The sequence below is a fragment of the Sparus aurata genome, chromosome 18 (genome assembly GCF_900880675.1).
Source record: "Sparus aurata chromosome 18, fSpaAur1.1, whole genome shotgun sequence".
Classification (NCBI taxonomy): Eukaryota; Metazoa; Chordata; class Actinopteri; order Spariformes; family Sparidae; genus Sparus; species Sparus aurata.
This window is the reverse complement of record NC_044204.1, coordinates 36,846,773-36,870,324: the sequence shown is the minus strand read 5'-3', so window position 1 is coordinate 36,870,324 and position 23,552 is coordinate 36,846,773. Positions and strand designations below refer to the sequence as shown.

Below are 23,552 nucleotides of genomic sequence, written 5' to 3'. Positions count from 1 at the left end.
TGTTAGCTTGATGTTGTAGCAGCTAGCTAGGAACGGTCACTACTTTCAAATTAAAAGCCCCCCGCTAAGAACCCAGTTCTAAACTCCAATCAGGTGGAATGTAAAGCTCTTATTTTGAAGACAAATTCTTTGTCACTGTTCACAGCCCAACTTCGAGCTTCATGTCCCGTCACATGTTTACGCCTACCTCAGAGGCGGCTTTTGGAAAAGAAGGAATATTACGCCTCCGTTTTAGAAAGACAGGCCTTCACATTGCCGTCCTTACCTTGGAGCAGATGTGCTGACAGCAGACAATTACAACTCCAATTTGCACAGTTCAAGTCAGCTTCGTCCCTCTGACGGAGGTTTATCATCCCAAGCTTTAGAACAAAGTGGTATAAAGTCTTAGCAATATTTGCACAGATGCTATAGAATTAATGTCAATTAATTTTACCTAATTTATTGAAGTGGTTATTTATTTTAGTGGTTTTTATTGTTCTTTCTCTCTTAATTGCCGATTATTGGAGCCTTTAGTACTTCTATTATGATTGATAATTGTCATTGTTGTTTGTAAAATGTGTGTCAAGAAGGACACCTCATCTGCCAAACCACCTACGTGTACAAATAAAAGGTACCTAAGGGTCATTATTAATCCCTTTTTATTGGGCCAATGGTGTGTAGGTAGGGCATAAATACATCTATATTTGAGCCCACTTCAGTATCTTTTGTGGCATTAGTCTCTAGAATTAATCCGTCCCTCTGACTCTGACTGGCCAGCTGCCAAATTGAATGATCATCCAGACAACATGGCAGACCCATCCAAAGTCGTCTGGTATCCTTGACTTATTTCCCGTGATCAAAAATGAAAATATCAGTCCAAATGTGTGGAAGTCTCGTTGTCCATGAAACATTTCTTGAGCTTCACTGCAATCTGCTCAGCAACTGAAGTAGATGGAGACTTGATTTAAAATGGAAAACAACCAAAAAACCCAAAACGCAAAATGGCAGCATACAGTTTGTTTGGCAGAATCCAAGGTTCAGTGAGACCTGAAATGTGTGTAAAAGGTCATTACTTTTACCCTTCAAGCTGAAATCTTCACTGTGGCAGCGAAGCTAAAAGCGCTAGCGTGCGCGCCATCTGTAGTTGGTGCATGAGCTCGCCCCGCAACCGAGGGTGCGAGTAACGTTTTTTTCAAATCAATTCCGAATCAGTCTGGATGACATGGACGAGGTTCATGTCATCCAGGCCATTTTGGTTTTCTATCACGTTTGAAAACAAGTCCCCCTCTATTTCAGTTGTTTAGCAGAATGCTGCAACTCGGAGTTTCAATTTTTGGGTGAAATTTTCCTCTAATCCTGATAAAATGATAAAAGACGTCTGGGATCTTCCCCTCCGCCACGAGCGCAGATACATTTCCTCCTCCTGGTGACTCACAGCTGGCCACATCCAAGCCGGCGGCTGCGCTCTCTCCTCTCAGGTGTGGATTTACAGTCATGCTCCGAGAAGTTTGTCACAAACATGTGCTTAAGAGGCGATGAGTGACTCCACAGTGCTGGCTCCGTCACAGTCAGTGTGCTAATTGCTGTTTATCATCCTTCCTTCTTTAAATCACTTATCAGCTGCCTTTATTTTGGACTCTGAGAGAAATCTTTAGCTAGTGAGCAACAGCTAATGTAAGCCTTATTTGATCAAATAGAACCAGAGCCTTGGATTTGTAATGTTCTCTGTAATTACTATTTGCTCAGATTTTGCTGTGATTTCCCTCCCTTAAGGCAGACACGAATAAATTAGTCATGCTGTAAATGACATTATACACGAGGTGTGTTCGAGGGTTATTAAAGAGCACTGTGGTCGACAGGATCAAACCTTCTTGTTCCACAGACAGCCATGAATCACGGGGTGAGCCCACATCAACCCACTTTATCCACATTTGTACAAACAGACAGGGAACATTTTTTTAACTTGTCATTATAAATCATAAATACTTCAAAATAAAAGCCATAAATTGATACAATTTTGGAGTTTGCCTTGATCAGCAGCAGTCAAACAAACACTCCTCTTTATTTCCCACTAAAGCCACTCCAGGAGGCGCTTTGAAATTCCCAACATGGGAAGTTATGTATGTAATCATTTGGAATCATTTTAAATATCAATGGCGCAGGAATGCCGAGGATCCAGTTTTAATGGCACAATAAAGGCGAACCACAAAGCTTTTCCTCTTCTTTAATGGCAGCAGGGATGTGGGCTCACTTTACTGCTGCCAGCTCGTAAACACATTCACACCTCTCTTTCATTTAAATGCGGGATAAGTTATAGCACATTATTGAAAAAAATCGACAACAACCTGCATTTGAATGCTGTCTGGGAGAGCCGAGGCCAATCCACAAACCGGCAGCAGCTTAAAAAGCCCAGAGGACAGAGAGAGAGGCAGTTTCAGTGGATGATGGAACACAGCGGCTCGGATCGCTTCTGTCCCGCAGGCCTCAGAGTGATCAGAATAAAGAAATCTATTGTTTGATGTTCAAGTTGGTTTAATTAAACTCTTATAAATAATAATAAAAAAGAACATTATTCAATGTCCCCATTAGATTCTGATCTATTAAATCATGCTGTCTTCCGCTTATCTGACAACAAATTAAATCAGATTTTTTAAAATATATAATTTTAAGAAAAAAAAAATAGAAAACTCTAAAGCACTTCATCTCGTTGTTCTTGCTCTCCTCTGCGCAGCGCTTTGCCCACCGAGAGGAAAAAACCCTCTCCAAGTTGATGGTCTCTCCAAGATTACCCTATCAGGTGCAAACCGCTGACATGTTTCCACCCACCAACAACAAAAAAGCCTCACTGTGCCCAAATCTCAAGCCGCAGACGCACAAACACCGCTGACAGGCACTGCTGCGCCATCATCAGCCCCCAAAGCTCTCCAGGGATCCGCCGCTGCCGCTGCGACCTCCACACTACCTTTCTTTTTCAAAAGCAGAACTTTTTTGTATGCCTGGATAAGCTTTAAGCGAGTTGTGTTTTTTGGGTGGAAGGGCGTCATTTCATCCACCACTTTTCCTTTCTTCAGCGCAGCACTTGGTAGAATAAAATGACCCATGCAAGGTGTAGAAATCCCCCGCAGGTACGGACGGAGCTGAGGAGCCAGTGAACTCTGGAGCAGCAGGATTGGGATTGTGGGGGAAACTTGGCTGTAGGTGCGCAAAACTCGGAGGATAATTTTTTAAGCGAGGTTGATGTTTTTTTTGGAGAGGTTGAATTCGCTTGGCACCGATTTACGGAGGAGTTGCGGGATTTCGGTGGACGGAGGAGACTGAGCTGAAGAAAAAAATCTGGATAATTCCCCCCCAACAAGGAAGCACCTAATGTTGCACCCCGTGACTCTGCTACTGCTCTCCAGCGATCTATCCTTACACTGGGATTCAATCTCCTACTTACCGCCGGAGTTGTGTGCGTAAAGGACGCGCAGGGGAGCGAAAGCGAGAGAGAGGGGGGCGATTTCGCCAACCTTTCCCGGGGCTATAAATCTGTGGAAGCAGGTGTACTTCAGGTGTATTTCTGCGAGTCAAGATGTCTCTGCTGCCTTCGAGGTTCATATACGTGTAAGTGTTTCACATCTCCGTTTGAGATTTCGCACACAAACTCGTGCATTCTTACCAATAGAAGTCGCCAAACGCGTCATATTTGCGCATTGATTTCATCCAGGTAGGCTGCGTGTATTTCTCCATGTGTGATTCACTCCCCTCCTCTCTTCTCTCTCCCTCTCCGTCCATGTAGGTGTTTACATTTTCTGGTACTCTATTTCCAGCTACAGGTATGTTTACTCCCACGTTACACTCGTGTGTGTGTGTGTGTGTTTGCATGTCACTGTGCACATTTTTAACGTGGATGAATAATGCTGATGATGGGGATCTAACCGGGTCAAATGAGGGGTTGACTTGCTTAAATTAAATCTTTTGGAATTATTTTGAATTTGGCTCAAATTGTAAAAATCTGTCGTTCACTTTTAAAAAGAAAGCACGGAAATTAAACAAGGGTTTTGCAAAAAAAAAGAGGAGAAACAAACATTAAAATAAATTAACTGAAGAGACGGGAGATGGTACGTAAGGAAACGTCACCGGGCTAAATACAGTAAGAGATAGAAATAGAATAATTCCACTATATTCCCTAGAAAATGATTTATGAATACAGATTTTAACATTCTGCAGTGAAGAAAAATATCCGAGGCATTAGTTCAACTCTAACCTGAAGCATGTCAACTGTTTCCTTCCGGATGAATCTACAATTATGTCGAATCAGTCTGCTTAACATTGATTTGAATCCTGTTGTTTTCTTCTGCAGTTCAAGTAGCAGTTTCGGTGTTTTACAACAGAATTGTGTAATAAATATTCTGATCCCGGGTTAGAAGTTGGTCTGTGAGCAGATGGCTCGTTTGGCGCTCGTTGCCTCGTTTTTATTAGTCGCGTCTCACTTTGAACAGTAATGATCTGCAGGCATCCACTCACCTAATTGCGCGCCGCGATTCAGTTAAAAACGCGGAGCGCACGCTCCTTCACTCATAAAGCGATCTCATCACCAGGTCATCGCTATGACGTGTTTGATCATAATATTCCACGTGCTGTTGTTTCAAATTTATTTTCTCGGTGTTGTTATGATGTTAAATATGAAAGGAGGAGAGACAGAGAGAGAGAGACAGCTGGAAACACTTTGCTGTTTGTATTCATGCACTTATTTCTTCAACAGATGCAAAAAATATATATTTCGTCAGAGAATAGCTGAATCAAACCAAGAGGAGTTGATGTTTGATCTTCTGGAGCAAATACAACTCAGCTGGACAGTTTTTTTTCCTTTAGAATACATTTTATTAATTGCACCGTTCATTAAGCCTGCTGGGATCAGCTTGGTCCAAATAACAGGTCTAACGTTGAACCAGTCTGTGTGCTATGATTATTCCAACAGAGCTGCTGCAGACAGAGCTGTAGCAGCCAGAGCTGTAGCAGCCAGAGCTGTAGCAGCCAGAGCTGTAGCGCCGACTGACCGCTCTCACATGTAACACATGTCCATGCAGACTGTGGCCCGACACGTATGACTGATGGACCATTTCTCCTGTTCTGTTGCTGTTTTGGCATGTGTGTTGACAGACTTGACGAAGACATTTATCAAATCCATTGTGGCTCTTTGAGTGCCTTCGGGCTGATGATAAAAAAAGAAGGAATCTCCCTTTAATGTGCTTCTGTCACTTTGCTTCTCGGTGTTGCCTCCTCAGCGTTGCTCCGAGCAGCTCATGGCTCTTACATGTCATGCTGTGGTTGTGATCTCACGAGGAAAAACAACAGAAGCAACCACAGTTGGAAGTTAACTTTGAATGCACTGCCAATGTGTGAGTGTGTCTTTAACCATTCTTGTGTGTGACCCTGTGTGTGTGTGTGCGTGTGCGTGTGTGTGTGTGTGTGTGTGTGTGTGTGTGTGTGTGTGTGTGTGCGCGTGCGTGCGTGCGTGTGTGTGTGTGGAGCAGGTAGCAAGGTGTATCTTAGATGGATGCGACAACTTAAGCTTCCTGGGTAAAGACAAGCGGCAGACTTTTGAAGTTTCAACCATATCCGTTTTCATGCTGTGTCTTTGAAGAAAGGAGACAGCGTGATAAAAAACTGTTGTCGCTAGCGTTCACCTCAGCCATGTGCTTAGGCTTGCCTTTCCCTTGGCGCAAAATGCAACTGTCTACCAAACACACCTTTATGTTTGTTTAGAGATGGGGAGATTTGGGATAAATCCCGTAGCAGCCCAGTTAGGCCACGTTTTGACTCGGTTAGTTTTTTTTTTGGCTCGTCAGCTCTGAGGTTCATTTTGAGAGAGTGCTGACAACAGAAGATGCTTACGTTTGACTTCGTGCATCGGTTCAGCAGTTCTCGCAGCGGCATGAATGTTTCAATTTAAAACCAAAATGTTTTCAGCTTCTGTCATTTTTTAGAAACATCTTTCCAAACTTTGTAATAGTATTTTGTTAAGAGTGGAGATATTCTTAGACTCTGACCGGTGCAATGACATCTTCTTGTTCCCTGGATGACAAATCCTGTCGGTGAAGCTTTCTTCTATGTTTGTTCAGCCGTTGTGGCTACTGCCGCTCGTGCTAACTGCTCAGCTCTTGAAAGCATCATTTTCCTGGGATGTCCAGAGCATGAAATGCAAAAACCTTTCATGAATAGTACTCTATGACTCAATGGCATACTTCTTCAACATCCCTTCAATATACAGTGAACGTAGTTTTATGCATCATGTCTCTATGTGTTTGTTACTATACATTACAAGGAGGGTTACACAGAAATGCAATCCTAAATATGAAATTCAATAAGTTGCATTGTGTAATCAGGTAATCAGATTCCTTGGTCTGATGTAAATGTGCCTCTTCAAGCCATAACCTTCAATCTCTTGGTGAGTTTAGAGGATAAAGGGACTGGTTGAAAACGACTCTAGGGCCAGGCTTCAGGAAAGTAATGGTCTTTTTCATTTTTTTGCAATATTGTGTTGACTGTAGTGAAAAAAATATTTACACGAGTGAATTTAGTCTGGAGCAAAAGAGGTTGGGTTGGAGACAAAGTGAGCCGATAGAGTAACAGCTAAGTTTGACATCAAGCTTTGAGAAAAACAGCAAAGTATTCACGAGAGAGCATGTAGTAAAGTCAAACCAAAGTCAATATTTACACCACAAATCAGATTTTTTGATATCCTGCCTCTCACTTTCTTCTCTGCCTGATGCCAAAAGTAACATTATGGGCGTATTTCCTAAATGTCAAGATACAGAAGCTATGTCCCATAACAGAGGCTGGATCCTCCGAGGTCCACATTTCTAGACCCAATACGTCATAATGAGCCAACAAGTCCTTCCTAATTCAAAGGACACAAAATGTGGCTGAGAATGGTGACGAGCTTTGTATCTTACAATCTGTAGGGAACTGGAGGGCAAAGTCGTTGAGAAAACATGGCAGTTCTCGATATTCGAGGTTGGTGTCCATCTAAACATCAGCATTGGTTTCTGGGAGTTTAAAGAATCTGTGGGGGGTGGGATGGTCTAACATATCCCCTTGGGGTCTTCAAAGGATTAGGTGCTGGTACTGGGGCTCAACTTGCATGACACCTGGTTCGTAAGAGCCGTGCTGGGAGCCTGTATGAGATTTGCAGAAGTTGCTCATTGTTTCCTTTCTTAGTTTAAGGATTTGCTCCTCTGAGGCCCACAATTTCCCATCATGTTTGCTACATGTCATTAATTTACTCAAGTTAGAATAACAAGGACTCGGGGTATGTAATGTGTATATAATTAGCCACCTGAGAGCAGCCACATAAAAAGCCATTACTGTGCAATTACTACACCATACAGCTGGGGAAATGGGATCTTGGCGTGAACTGAGATTCCAGGGCTTCTGAAAGTATACGTTTCCTCCCGCTCTTCCACATGTAGGGTGACACAGTTGCTTGGCTGACACGCTGTCGACGATTTCCTCTGTTTTTATGTCAGGTCTAAGGTGACCCGTAAACAGCAGGGTAGTGGATCCTGAAAGGTGGATTTGGACGATACGATCCAAATGTCTTCCTGCAGGAGTGTTTTTGTGGTTCAGGGTGCCTCTTGCCATCTTTCAGGTTCACCGTCTTGTCTCCCGCCTGCTGCGTTTCCTAATTTATGGACCCTTCTTGGCCTGCAGGCAGATATTTGTTTGATGATAGTGCAACAGGTCTGGATGCTTCAGGTGTATAATTGCTAGTGGCTTGCTTGCTTGTGGAAATGGAGCACAGGTTTCCCAATATCGCCCGGGGTGCATAGTATACCGCTGTCTCAATACCAAGCAACAGACGGTTGCGTTATGGTCTTTGCACTTGTTCTGTGGGATCTTTACTCAAACCGTGACTTCATTAACACGCTGTAGCATAGTTATCAGCTTGTAAATGCAATGCATATAAAATGTGCCAGTTGAAAGCGCGAAGACAAAACATTAAACATGCCACAGCCACAATTTCCTGGTTGGTATCTGAGTTTTTAACCCCTGAAGCGCAATTATTTTGACAAGGTTGCATAAAAGCAACAGCACAGATTACAATCAGCACCTGTGCGGTGACGAACTCTCACCGTCTGTCTCCTTATGTTTCTTCATCTTCTGTGTCTGTCTCTCTCTCTGTCTCACACCTCTGTGCAGGAGTCCCAGCAGAGCTCTGCTGATTTCAGGTTTTACATCGAGAACCACACGAGGAACCCGGACGACCTGAGCCGGAAGCAGGTCCGGATCTATCAGCTCTACAGCAGAACTACAGGGAAACACGTCCAGATCCTGGGCAAGAAAATCAATGCCAACGGAGATGATGGGGGCAAGTATGGTATGGGAGAACTCCTGTGCATCTCACCTGACACTTTAGCTAGTTTGTTACAACATGAAGAGAAATCACCATCTACTTCCAGCCAGATTTGGTGCTTCTTGAGTTTTTTTTCTTACTCCTCCAGCTGCTTTGGCTGTTTACTGCCCGTTGTTTGGAATTGGTTTTCTCTGGATGGTGACTTTTGGAAGCCACCAACTACTGGTTGGAGTGTCTGGAAACATTATGAAATTGCTGACCTTGCAATGGATGTTTATTGCAGCGTTTGGATATCCAGAGCAAGTCTATTTTTATCTCGATAGATTTATTGGCCAATGGTGCAAATTTGCTGCCAGAATGCTTAATATGGACCAAAACTCACTTTTTGTTTTGCCATTCTGAAAAATGGTCTTTACTGTTGGTTTCTGACGTTTAGGTTATGAGCTTCCTTGGTCATGTAGGATGCAATCTTGTGGCATTACTCAACTTTACTGTTGACTGGGACTGTAGCTGTCCCTATTGACAAATGCAAATTGGCGAAACTTAACTGTATCGTCCCTGAGCTTGAAAGGGCAAGAGGGAGTTAAAACTATAACGTTTCCTTTACTTCACTAAACATTAGTTTGCAATGTGCATTGTAACATTTATGTTGGACTTGGGTGACCAGGGTGACTTTGCCCAGTTTAAGAGTGTCAAACTTAATGAACTTAACATTTTCAGTTACAATTTTATGCCTCTGTCAACCTTGAATACATTGTCTTTGGTTTCTGTGCAGACTTGTTCGCGAATCAGAATCAAAACAAGTGTGGCGGTTGAGTAAATTGGTGGTCAGGGGAGCGCTCTTTGATGCTGTGGCACAAACGCAAGGCAGCAGGACTCGTGTTGTGCTTTCCTGCAGATATTTTGCTCATAACAGCTGACTCACGGCTCGAAAATTGCTGGTCTTGAATGCCTCGGAGTGAGTGTGTTCAGTCGCAGATGCGCCGAGGCGAAGTTTCCTCACTGCTTGTTAGAGCTTGAGTGGAAGCAGATCCAATTTTTCCCATGAGGCCTTGCCAATTCCGCCCTCCACCCCTCCTCCTTCTCCCGCCGCCCATCTCCTCCTCCTCCTCCTCCCCATCCAGCTGCAGTACCTGGCACCTGTGAACTCCTTTGCACTTACTAATAATGCTCAGGAAGATACTCTTCTGTGCTCTAATCCGCTCTCAGCCACAGCAGCTTCACAGCGGAGGGCCACTAACCACCACAGAAGAAATATGTTGCCTAGATGGAGAGCTTTATGACCGCTGACTCCATATCAGTGCAGCCAAAGTGCGGGTGTTACCATTCTTCGTAGGTGTTAGTTTGGCATATTCATTATTTTAAAAGAGACTAGGACAATCCTTTTCCAGCACAATTCATTGTAAATTAATCCTGTTGTCCACTCAGAGCAGATGGTGGGTCACTAGAAAGGCTTTTAAACTAATAAATGCTCCAATGTGCAGTTTTCAGCTTTTTTGACAGGTGACCCCATGCTGAGGCTAAAGAATACTCAAAGCCCTGCATTGTTCATGTTGCACAGAGGGTGAAAACATTAAGAAGTCATGTGGTGTTATGTTGAAATATTCATCAGACGTTCTGATATTCCAAAGCATGTTTCTGCAAAACCACAAATAAGTTAAAAATGTACTTTAATTATGTTGAAAGGGGAGGAGGGGATCCTCAGCCATGCTTGCGAGGAGAGCCATCTGCTAAGTTAGAGACTACTGTTGGAGACTGTGTTTCAATATTTAATGACACTTTGAATATTGTCCAGCCGTGTTTGTGGGGGCAAAAACTGGTCTTTTAAGCCAAAACATGATCAACCTGACCAGAACATAAGCACAGCATTGTCACATTTAAAACTTAATCTTAAGAAACACACATTGCCAACATTTATTTCTGAAAATTTGGTTTGATATCTTAAATATTGTTTTATCTGACGTTCTGCGTAGAGGCTTCAGACTTGAGGTTGAATTTTGGGACTTCATGCAAAGCCAGCTGAGTGAGCGAGCCAAAGCGCTGAATCGTTGAATGACTCCTGATTTGACTTAAAGGGATAACATCTCTTTTAAAACATCGCTCAATCCACATACAAACCAGTCTTGTTGGACTTTTTTTTTTCCTTTTCAAGGACTCCAGAAGGTCCAGACTGATCAGCAAGTGTTATAAAAGAAAGTCAGAAATGCTGTTCTTAAGTTGCCAAACAAGACGTACAAAGAGAAATCTCTGATAACAAGAGAAGGAATAACGTCAACCTTCCTTTAGTCTCACCTTTGAGGCAGGTTTCCTCTTTCCCCACTTTCCTCCCAAGGATGGATCTAAGGGTGAGGAGGGGGAGGGAGGCGGGGAGTTACTTCTGCCCTCCAGCCCGTCCCATCCCCTTCGCCCATTCTTCTTTTGCTCCCTTGAGCGCTACTGAATGGCCCTGTGTGTTAAACAAATGGATCATCTTAACTTTTTGATTGAGTGAGCACAGACTAAAGGGAACTGGAAACCTAATCCTGAGGGGCACATAACCGCTCCACAAACGTTTGGCAGATCTCTTTGCTGGTCGAGGGGCGAGCTGAGACAAAGGTGACCTCGCAGGGGTTAACATTTAGGATGGGGGGAATAAAAGAGCCGCTGGGATGCATCTCGAGAGTGGATTACTGCTGTGTCAGGCTGAAGTGACGGTGGCATTGTTGTTTGGGTGCATGCCTGGTGTCGTACAGAGAAAGTTATACACTTAATGAACCTTTGAATGACTTGAATGATTTGCTCTGGAGACCCAAACTTGATTGGCTTTGTTCTTTGTTTTTGTCGTCAGGCTAAAACATCACAATTTTTCACATTCACAGAAAACCTGTTGATGCAGTGTTCGTCAAGTCGAGTCAATAATCGATATACTCCAAAATCACAAATATATTTGTCCAGTACTTATGATTTATTTAGTTGGTGATTTCCAGCTATTTAAGATAAGGTATTTGGAATTTTTGATGTGATTAAAGGGGTTTAGATCTCCGGTACAACTAATATTGGTGTCTCTTGCTCGATTGTAGGGGTGATTAAACCTAATCTTTTTTAGGTCCTTGAATATGTGTGGAATATTTTTATAACTGACTATTAATGAGTATTGAAAAAAGTGCAGCAGCCAGACATTGTTGACCATAAGCAAAAAAAAAAAAAAATTAAAAAGATCATGCCAGATTTGATTAAATGCGTGTCTTAATCCATTTTTATCGAGTGTAAAGACTTAAACATGCCACTAACAGAGTCTGCTTTTCTTTTCTTGTCCAGCTCTTCTTGTCGTCGAGACAGAAACCTTCGGGAGCCACATTCGAATAAAAGGAAAGGAGAGCGAGCATTACATTTGCATGAACGAGAAGGGCAAAATAGTTGGAAGGGTGAGTGTCTTCATTTAAAAAAACTTTAGAAGTTTAAATCTTTCACTGATGAGTTTAAATCACCACTTTTTAATATCAAAATGAACATTTTTAACTGAGTTCTTGATCAGGTCTGAATGTGACGCAGCCTCAGATCTGCTTTCTCCGGCTGGTTTTGTACAACCCAACAAAACCCCTTTGATAACTCACAGCCCTTCTTCCATTACGTAATCGTTCTACTCCTTTGACACTCGATCAGTCAATTACGGACTGCAATCACCACAATGCATTGAGAGACTAATGGTCACTTAGGAGGAATGCCATTGCAATTATATCACCTAATCACACCAGGTGGCCCACGAGCGCGGGATGACTGCATGTGACTGTGCGGACGGCCGCCTCGATATGGAAAAGAAGTTAATATCTGAACACGTACACTGTGGAGGCACACGTGTGACTGTGTTGCATTAATAACTCATGCTGTCAGCATCGGAGGGGCTGCAGTGATTCTCACCAGTTTTCACTCTCTCATCGTGGTCATCTGTTAGAAACCTGTATTTTGAGTTTCAGTTGCTGCGGCCTCATTTGTTTAAAAAATGTACTATGACTTTCTCCTTAAAACCACGATAGGATTATTTAAAAAATCGGATCAGATGACATTTGAATTGATTGTTGGAGGCTTTCAGCTGTCAAGTACTGTAAATCACAGAAATGCCCGCTTTGCTGTGTAGACATGCAGGAAATGTTGTTTTTATGGGCCAGGCATTTAAAATATATGTCTGAGATTTTCACTACCAAATTCATCTTAAACATTCTGCAGCTTTTCTAGAATAGCGAGCTGTTACTTTGGATAAGCCACCTCACTGTGAAGAGTTTTCCTTGGAACTACGAAACTCTCCATGAAATGTGTTGATAGTGAGCCGCAATCTCAATACAGAACCGAGCTTTTGGACTCTTGTGAAACTGCATGACATTCTCCACTATGATATATAGTTCTTACATCCATTACCACTGTAATGTGCTCAGTAGCCAGGAACAGGAATACAGATTTAGTCCAAAAAGAGTGTGAAAATTAGAGCTAGACAGTTTAGTAGTGTCATAACTAGTGCAGTGCCAGTAAATCACCAATCATGTGGAAGTGAATACATTTAACCTTTTCTACTGCAAGTTAAAGAAAATGTCAGATTAAGCCGATGAATCATGATTCAAACCTCATGCGATTTTTCGTTCGAAGGTTTATTTGCTTAATCTGTCAACTTTTCAACTTGTGAAAATTAGACATTTGCCTCACAATCACAGTGAAGAAGGTGAAAATGCATTTTCTCAACCCATCCACCACAGGGCTGGAAAGGGCTTCATGTTTCAAGTTTTGGAATATGCTTGAATTTGAATATAGTCCTTGCGAAATCAACATAATCATGTAAACCCAAAAATCTTTCGACATTTGGAATGAAACAATTCTGTCATTAAATTAGAAATGAATCATGATCATACAAATAGCAACAATGCAAACTGATTGCTGTTGGTAAGGAGGCCTATAACCTAGATGTGATGATAAAGGCTTCAAGAGTCCTTTGAGGTGCTTAAAAAAGTGCTTGTAGGAACCCTGTCAGCATTTCAGACTTAGATCTGACACCAAACTGGAAAATACAAAACCTTCTGAGCCCAAGCACACTGATGCAATGGGGGCAAACCAGAATGGAAGAGAGGTCAGGCTGTCCTGTTAAAAATGACTTAACGTCCTACTTTATTTCCTTCTTCCAGCCCGATGGAAGGAAGCAGGAGTGCGTCTTTGTCGAGGAATTCCTGGAGAACAACTACACGGCTCTCGTGTCGGCCAAGTACAAAGGATGGTACCTCGGCTTCAACAGGAAGGGTCGGCCCAAGAAAGGCTCGCGGACCACACAGAGGCAACAGGAAGTCCACTTCATGAAGCGCCAGCCGAAGGGCAGGTTGGACCCGCTGGAGGAGTTTCGTTTCACCACAGTAACTAAGCGGACACGAAGGGCTCGGCGGTTAAAACCCAAGAGGAACTGATGGGACCAGTGGGACAGCACTAAATTTCCTCTGGGGGAAAAAAAGACAAACTGTATCTGAAAATCTCAAGCTTCTTGTCTTAAGAGTCACTTCTGAAAGAGAAAGACAGACAAAAGGAACAAAAAAAGTCAAAGATGTTTTATTTTTGTATTTCAGGATGACTGAATATTTCCTAATTCTTGGATTCTTCTGGGTTGATGTCATTGTGCTAACGTGTCTGTCATGTTATTTATACTGGATAAACTAAAGGACCTCTGAGAGAATTCCTGTCGCCGTCGTCCTCAGCTACGTCTGAACTGCAAGCTGAAGGCATGCTTTCTTTTTTGACAATGGTGGCTGAAGCAGGAGCTGACGCAATGTTATAAAAATCAGCCAACTAGAGATTTATTGGAATACCTGTCGGTTTTTGTTTGTGTTTCCCCTGACAACGCGGATCCCATACTTTCCACTGGATTCAGACACCATGGAGATGAAACGGAGAGAGGTGGCAGTCGCAGGTGACACTGTGCTGCCGGGATAACTGTGTAGCTTTGAGTGCAATATTTTACAGGTCTCTCTCTTTTCTCTTTCCTCTTGATTATTTTCCATTTGTCTCTCAACCTCAGCTTCACTCGCGGCTCCAGGAATGCGCTGAACCCTTCTGAGTGCTGTGTGTGATTTCCTTGACATTTCCATGCAGCCTGTGATTCAGCTAAAACACGACATGCTTTGACTAGTCAGGCCGCCGCCGTGGCTTCAGTCTTGTTAAAACACACACAATACAAACAAAAATATAACAGCTGATGTGATTCATAATTCAGCAAAGTCTTCCAACTTCATCACATCTGGAGACGGATGTTAATCCCTTTGGTCTCCTGTTGGACTCGCTGTGGAACAGCTCTCTCCTTCTACAAAAGATGCCTTGGTTCTTTGAGTGTGAGCTAGCTAATGTTTTGGGGTTGGCCATGACGACTTCCTCTACCTCTTTGTTCCGTTTGTTTATCTTTCACCTCGTCTGACCGTCTGTGTTCAGTTAATCTCAAGATCCTTTCAGTCGACGCCGAGCTGAACCGAGCTCTTCTTTTTTCCCCTTCCTTCCAAAATCATCTTTTGACTGTGAGCTCATCTTCGCTCCTTTCACTCGCACTGGATGACAGTCTCAGAGAAAAGATGCCTGTGCCTGTTTGTCAGATCAGTGATCCACAGACAGGAGCACTGTAGCTCTAACCAACCCTGGACACTTCATAAATCCAACATTTGACGATACTGACCAACTCCTCCAGGATTCTGGGAACATTGTCAGCAGTTTGAGTCTGAATCCTGACGGAAAAAGTCTGATTCTGTAATTCCTTCTCTCACTGATGACAAACTCCGGCCCTCCTCACCAGTAGTATGTATTCACCTGTCTGTCTGCCGGCAGGTTTCTGTATCAGTTGCTACTAACAACATGACACATTTATGATTTTTTTTAAACAAATGTAAGCAAAAATAATTTTATGACTATTATTAAGATATTTATTGCCTCCCTTTGTAAATAAAATGTGATGAGTTTTATTTGGCCTCTGTTAATAAAATGAGGACTATATTTTAAAAAAGGACTTATTTTATGTCTTTATTGCACTGTGGAGAAGGTTAAAGTGCCTCAATGTCCCGGTTCAGACTGGAACTTTATTACGTGCACGCTGAATATCAGACTGCCTAAAAGAGAAATGCTGCAGGTAGCGTTTGGTTCGACACAGAGTACATTCCCTTCTCTGCATACTGCCAAGGTATGCATTTTTATATACAAACCCAAAGTGTGAGGACTGCTTTTAAGGTCAGTGGTTTTTAAATTGAGAAAGGCCTCTTGCGACATCTCTGAAGGCTTTTTATATCACTGAGAGTTGGGCTTTTTTTAAACATAGATATCATTGCATGATTATAAAAATTTCTGGCAGAGAAAGAAAAATGTTATCTTTGTGTGTGTTCTTTTTTCAGTGTAAACAACTAGCACATGTATTAATGAAATGAGATTAAATATTGCATCATAAACCACATCACAGCTGCAGCGAGTGGCACAGAAGTCAAAACACACAGATGAGGAAAAACATATTTTGTCAAGAGTGAAGAAGACGATCAAAGACACTGTAAACACGACTCTGTCCTCCACACCAGTAAACATACAATATTTTCCATCTTTTAAAAGCGCTAAAGGAATGTGGAGTAGCATGTCTTATAATGCTGTGTGCTGGAATGATGTTTACAGTAACCGTCAGACTGAAAGATGGCGGCTTTGAGGGAGAAAAAAATACTTTTGTTTAAATTCCTAGCGATGCTATCAGCCCCCCCCACCCCCACCTCCACCTCCGACTCCAACAGACCCAGAAGTCCCCCGTTCCGTCATGGGATTTTGGACGTCTGGCCTGCTTTTAAAAGTGGAAACATAGTGCTTGATGTGTGACCCAGAAATCCACCATTAACATAATGGATCAGCGGTGAAGGTACTGCTCGTCTGGGGAGGAGGGGGGGCAGTGAGAGAAGAAGCTGAGGTGACTGCAGGATTTCAAAGAATGTTTTATGTCCCTACATCTTGTCATCATCTCTGTCGACTGCTTATTATCTCCACGGTGCAAGAATGATGATACTACTGAGGGGGAAAAAAGAGAACAAGTAGCAACCGCAGACATGAATATGTATTAAATGTGTAGTAACCCTTTGAAGAAAGTCTCTGCTTGCAAAAATAAGTTTTGTTCTTTGTGGATATTTAGTGTTCTGGGAGTTAAAGTCAGTCGCTTACTGAATTTAATCAATGCAACTTTCAAAACCCTCCAAATTCTATTTATGCGAGCAAGAAGCTTTTCTTTTTTTTCCCGTCCACATACTTCAAACTTGACCAAGCACAGCCAAACTGCATCTGGGTATATTGACATTTAAACGAGCACCGATGGTTTCCAACGCGTCGGCCGATTTGCAATAAGGAGAAGACATTTTTGCATAAGCCTCCCGCTAGGCCTTTCTCTGACTCAACCTTTGATCAGTGGAGGCTAGATGGTCTTGGAACTGGACCAATAACTTCAAAATGAAACATAGAATTCCCTTCTGCAAAGCCCAGCCCCTTTTTCAAAGGAGGTGGAATCTTTAAATGCAGTCCTGCTTCTTGCCAAGTAGTTTATATTCTATTATTAGACAGTGTCAGCACACAGAAACTGTGCACAATGGATACAGTATGACCAGACAGCGGTGTCAATTGAGAAAAAAAAACAAAAACAAAAAAAGTTGTGGTTCTGCATAAGTTACACAAAGTTTAGTGGAACAACCAAAAGTGGCTCTTTGGCCTCGAGATCAGCAACCACACACTTAACAATTAGCCCTGTCAACAGAAATGTGTTCAGTTTGAGATATAAAAGATGTTTTGTCTCCTGAATATTACTGAAATCTTCCCTCAAGGTCAGTGAAAAACAAAACTCCAGCTCCAAACAAAACAGATTTCCAGCTATAATATACCTTGTGCCATTAAATGTAGTTTCATGTCACGTCATTTACTGTCAAAACAGGCCTGCCGCTGCCGCTGCCGCTGCCGCCCTTCTACCTCATGCTAAATGCTAAACCACAGTCGACTGGTCGCCTTTACGGCTGTGAAATCCACAGGGGAACACTGTGATTCTCAAAGTATTTTTGAACTCACGGCTGAGTTGTGTTTTCACAGGATTACAAATGTGCTTAGTGTACATACGGTTCCTGGAAAGCCAGACCTCGCCTGTGTTCTGCTCCAAACAACATGCGGCCGGCGTGTTTTCCATGAGGGTCAAAATAAAGGTCACTGGGTATAAAGTGTCCACCTTTTCCAACTCAATCTGAAATGTGGATTTTTTTTAATATTCAATCTGATTTTAAAACCCAAATCCAAAAAGTGTCTGATCAAATAAAGGATATTTATTTACCTTCGACTTTAAAAATTGACTCGACAAGTCAGCATTTTCCCCACCAGCATTTTTTTTTTTACAATCTTGTATTACAGACATTGTTGGTTGGACAACTCGATTTTGACTGCATTACACATTATGCCTTGACATAAAAGTTAAAGGAATGACACAGGACCGTCTGTTTATTCACCATGAAAATGACTACAAGCCTGTAATAACAGTGTTCTGTGGCTTCAGTTTCCATTACAATTTAGGTTAAAGTTTAAAAGACATGGATGTGTACTCGACGGCGAGCTTAACAGAAGTGCTTCACTTAGTTACATTTTGCGAAGAGTACCAACCTAATGAGAGAAAGTCACAAAATCTCAGCTGCTTTCATTTTCAACATTTTGACTACATTTAAAAAAAAAAAAAAATCTACAGAATGTTTCACATGTTCCCTTATGGACGTGCAGTAGGTAATAGCTAGAGACCAATTACTTTGTGAAAAGGGTTTTCATCATGTAATAACTGTCTCTGAAAATACCACACTTTTACTGTATTACTTAATACAATATTACACAATCCTAATTATCAGTTTCAAAGACCCTGAAAGAAATACAAACAGAAGCTTTTTTTGCTGTCTTTATTATATTTTATGTCCTGACAGACATGATTGTTAGAAACTTGAACCAAAAAAAAACCAAAAACAAAGTGAAATTGAATCTAAGAAGAGCAAATGTGCACAACATGATGAGAACTGTCAATTTTCACACCAGGGTATACCTCATATTACTGCAACCATTGTTTTGGGTTTGACCGCACCAAGAATGGCATCTGCACTGATGTCTTCCATTTACAAGGTAAACTGATCAACCTTTAACAATAACACATGCATGATGAAGTAAGAGCGCTGTGAAAAGGGTCAGAAGAAGAAAAAGTAGTAATAGGAAGCCAATGTGGCTGAAAGAACGAAGACAAAACAAGCAGAAACACAGAGTCACACCACCAAATGCTCCAATGACAGGTGTCTTACATGTAACGCTCTAATCATACTGATCACATGACACCAAAGACATGATTTTCATTCACACCTTTGAATCGTGACTTGTACCTGCTGCAGTGTCGCGTGTGTTGGGTTCTGGTCTGCTGCAACAGAGTGATGCTGACAAACATCATGTCAACATGGACCACAACCTTCATCTCTCTTTCACATGTACACAAACACACACAGACACTGCAGTCAGGCCTCGTCCCGTCCCAGCATCAACAGATGCCAGGTGACACAGCTCATTAACTTCTCCTTTCTCCTATTCTTTTGGCTCCTCATTGTCTTGAGATATGAGATGAGCCTTTGTTGAGAGTTTTGCCCCCTTTTCTCTCAGCCTGGCAGGGCCCATAATTAGTGCTTTGCGCTGGGCGTACTTTCTCACAGGGCTACGACATAATTAATCAGCACTTTCCCACCAATGGGCAGAAGCAGCTCGATTCTATCAAGGCCAAATTTTTAAGTCGCGACGCTAGAGACGAGATATCAGGGAACAAAAAGAAGAAGAAATGCTACATTTGGTGGAGGACAAATGAATGGATGCATTACATCATTTTAGCCTTTCAGATATAATCAAATATTATTCAAGGTACTCTAAGGTTTGTTTAAGTCTATGTTGGTGCAGGATTGTGGGGTTGGTTGAAGGTAAAACAAAGCAGTGAGTGCCAGGAAGTCTGAAAATCCCTTCAGTTCAGCAGACGACACCTCACCTGCCATCTGAGCAGGCCTGATCTGGTAAGCTCCACATCAAACCGTGCTTGTTGATGTCAAACTGATGGCACTATTTGACTTTAAGCTATGATCCAGTTAATAGATATATATTGTTATGCTCCCTGCTTTCCAATTACATTTCCCTTCATCTCATACTGCATCATCCTCTCTAATTATCACTTTGTTTATTTTTTTCAAATCTGTGATCTTTGGCTGCTTATCATCATCATCATCATCATCATCATCATCATCATCATCATCATCATCATCATCATCATCATCATCATCATCATCATCATCATCACCGCGGGGCAAAACAGAACTTTTAAAATAAGACCAAGCCGATGCGCGGCTCTACACAGTCTTGCGTGCGTGAGTGTTCATTAATGAGAGAGTGGATACCGGTAGTAGATTATACAGTACACTACAATCAATCAATCAATCAATCAATCAATCAATCAATCATCGACTTTATGGTACATTTTGTATGAAAGAGTTTTAAGAGACCAACACTTGAAAATACCCAAATAGAATCCACATACAGAGAAGAAGCTTAACAAAAGACACAAATTTAAAAGTAGTCAATTCTGTGAAGGGATGATTTGACAAATATACATCTAAAGTTTATATCCACATCTTCTCTTTTCAATATGGTGAGACGGCGTTTCAACAGCTGTGAGACAAGACATCCAGATATTTTCCAGCCATGTTTGTAGCAACAAAACCAAGTCATTTAAGGGTTTCAGTGCCTAAAGATATGAAGCACAGCATTGCCACAACGAGTTTCAACAGTCCGTAATCTTACACAAACGCACAGTGCCAACATTTATTCTGCCATTTGGGTTGGGAACTTCTGTTCACATTAGAAGACCTTGTCCACATATTTTTATATATCAAGGGGTCAGATTCATTATACTGATGACCAAAGTCGGAATAATTATCTTTATACATTGATGCACACTTACAGGAGAGGCATGGCCGTCTTTTTAGTGGTTAGCTGGTAAAAGTGGACCAAACCAGCTCATCACTTTTAGTTGTTGTCTTTTTTAATTAAAAGATATTTAAAAAAAAACATTTTTTCCTGTGTTGCAGTCATTTTAAGTTACTGAATGTGTTACAGTGCACAGTGGACACTGGACTCAGGTGATACTTGGATAGGACAGGGGATGTCCACAGTGGGGAGGTTGATTTTTGCCCTGGCGCCCTGTGAGGGGTTATTATGGCCACATGCGGCTCTGTGTCTGCTCTGGAGTCCACAAGCACACATGGCCTGCCTGAGAGACAACTGCAGTATCCTATAGGCCCATCCCTAACCCTCAGAATTAAGTCCTCCAGGCGGGTATAATTTGGGTGCATTATCTAACTCTGCACTACTGGTAGTAGAGAGAGGAGAAAGAGCGGTAGGAAATAGCAAAAGAAAAAAAAAAACCTCATGCAGACCTTTCACCTGAGGTCGAAACACAGGTCCTCGGCTGCTAATCTGACATATGTTTTCATGAGCCAAGACAAGCAACCCTGCCATGGTGGCCGCTCTCCAAAACTAATGATGTCAAATGATTCCCTCTCACAGAATCCCTTTTAAAACAGAATGAAAGAGGCAGGGAGGGAGGGAAGTGCGGGGGCCTGTGGGGGTCCGCAGAGGGGATGCAGTTGAAGAGGAGGAAGGGGGGGACAGGTTGGTGCAAAGAAGAACACTGAGACAACCCTCGTATGGTTGAAAAACTCAGCTTGTGCAGCTCCGAGACCCTACCAGCTACTTCCTGTGCCAAATCTTACCCCTCGCCACTATCATATCAGTGTACAAAGAGAAAAGGGCTCACTTTTTATTTACACCGTTGTTATTGCCAGAATATTGCTTTTAATTGCTGTCCTGGATTCCCTGCTGCGGTATAGGATGAGTCTGAGACGATTACTCAAAGTAATGGAGCATAATGATGTCTCGGAATGGCCCCTGAAGCTCAGGTCAGGGGTTGGACAATGTGAGCATTCAGCTACTTAGCTTCCTTTGCAACTTTGTGACAAAATCTGTTTGCCCAACACCAATTAAGATGCCTCTCTGTGCGCTCTGGTCAATGGGTTTGACGGAGGGGGTCGTCCAACGAGTTGACATGTCCCTGAGCACGAACAAGCTGGCCTGTGTCCTCGCCTCAATAATTGGTGTCCCTTGCAACGTGCCGCTTCCCAGGGCTGTCTTTTGTGTCCCCATGGCAGTCCTAAATGAGGGGAGTCAGGGCTTTAATGGGACTCCTGTTAGTTTTAAACAAACACAGGGCGACCCCCTACTGTTCAGCATGTTGCATAGAACAGCTGGGAGTCCACGGGCCTCTCACTTGGGAGCCGGCAACCCCCACGAGGGCCCAGGGCCTGCTGCCCACTCCCTATTGTGCCTCTGATGACGTCCTCTCAGGAGCTCGACACTAATTCTGTGTTCACGCCGCTAGCAGCTACTTCGGCGTTCTACTTTTCAGTGGCCTGATTGCAAGGTGTGGTGCCAACAGAGACAGAGAGAGGCGGAACGACAGGCAGCGCTGGTGGGTGATTGGCTGCTAGAAGACACTGTCTACCAAAACTTTAGACTATAGAGAGTATGAGCTGTGGTTCCGACTGCAATAATAGGATGAATTTATACTGGTGAAGGTTCTCTGTTCTCCCTCTGACCATACACACATCGAGTGGCAAATACAGAAGCACAAACTTGTTCCATGCCCCAAAAACAAGATGATGTGTGTCAAAATCTGTAGCTGAATTCATGCATGGATTATTGAATGTGCTAACAAGGCACAGGCAGAGGTCCACAAAGGATCAGGGGACCCAACAGCCAGTGTCTGTTATTAATAATGTTCATTTCAAAGAGCTCAGCGGTCGGTCGGGTTGTCCTGTTCAAAAGGGCCCTCTGATCTGGATTTTCGGGGCTGATCACTGGAAGCATCATCGCCGGTGCTGATCACCAACCAAAATGTTGTGTCTTCACTTTATCATCTGTAGTTTTAAGTTATTTTTGACATAATACAAACACCATTGAAATGGAATCAGAAAAAAAATTTATTGGATGCAGGGAAAATTATTAGTTTAAGTTTTTGTAGTAAAGGTCTTTGTGCCCTGAATCCACTAGCACACAGTGTGTGTATAGCTCTACTGTTAGCTATTAGCCTCCTTAGCCAAACAAACCTAGGACACTACTGCTCACATGCTGCTAACTAGCTCTCCTCCTGCCAGTTTCAATACCCATTTGCTGTGCCCATTCGGTTCAACCAGTGCAACATTTGAGGTCCTACCAGCAATTTGTTTGTGTCAGAGTAGATGGACTCATAGGTCTCATACTGAGGGGTCAGCCCATGATACTAACTTTAGTAACAGCATTAGAAGAGGAGGTTCATTGTTCTTGGGGCCAAGTTCACTTTGTTATTTGCTCAGCCATAGTCTGATCATCCCAAACACATTTTATCAACCCTGGCTGGACAACACCGGGACATCGTAGAGATCAGCTCCTCTCATCGGCCTTTATTGAAACCATAGAGACCACCTTGCATGGAGAATGGTTGCTGTCTTAGGTAAAAAGAAGAGGCTTGTAAGAGTCTGTGCAGAGAGGCCCATTTTCTCATAATCAGCCCTTAACTGAATTCTATATCATTTCAATGGTACATTGTTCGCAGCACAGTTGAAGCTGTAATACACAGCTTTTAGCCTCGAGGCAGGAAGTTCACTGTTAAGGTCACCTTGGTCAAGTTTGTGACCCAGTGCTTGTCAGTCATCTCGATGAACTGTCTGCTTTTCAACAACATCTAGCCTCAGGCTGAGGGCAGCGCCGTCGTACAGGGGGGAAAGGTGATGACAATTCTAAGGGCCCACAGCCCGCTATAGGGCCCACACACAGCCCCCAGTAGCCTCTATGACAAAATGGTTATGCATACACTGAACTAATATATATTCATAAGAATGAATCCGAATTAAAACAAAGCCACAAGTCATATAATATTCTAATTTTAATCATTTCAATAACCCCCTTGGTCCCTTCTTAAAAAATGGTTTGGTCCACACCGCGGTTCGTTCTTCCCATGGTTCTTCCTCATCGGAATTAAGTGAGCGCGAGCGAACTCCAGCGGGGTTAGGATGCCCACGAAAAAGCACAAGTCCGGACACCAGAAGAGAGTTGAGAAGGAGGCCAGGAGTAGGAGCAGCAGAGCAGGGGCCCAGGA

At 42.7% G+C, this 23,552-nt stretch overlaps 1 protein-coding gene across 3 annotated transcripts in view; it reads left to right on the top strand.

Moving 5' to 3' along the window:
• LOC115568807 (fibroblast growth factor 18-like) overlaps window positions 1–15,278 on the top strand; it is a 56,412-nt gene extending 41,134 nt beyond the window's left edge. The window contains exons 9-11 of one of the 3 annotated variants that reach the window (XM_030396411.1): window positions 8,164–8,341; window positions 11,615–11,721; window positions 13,465–15,278. In XM_030396411.1, coding sequence (XP_030252271.1) covers window positions 8,164–8,341; window positions 11,615–11,721; window positions 13,465–13,737 — 558 coding nt within the window. In that variant the 3' untranslated portion in view covers window positions 13,738–15,278. The remainder of the gene's footprint in view (window positions 1–8,163; window positions 8,342–11,614; window positions 11,722–13,464) is intronic. The other 2 variants (XM_030396409.1, XM_030396410.1) reach the window with 2 other exon arrangements.
• The last annotated feature ends 8,274 nt before the right edge of the window (window positions 15,279–23,552 follow it).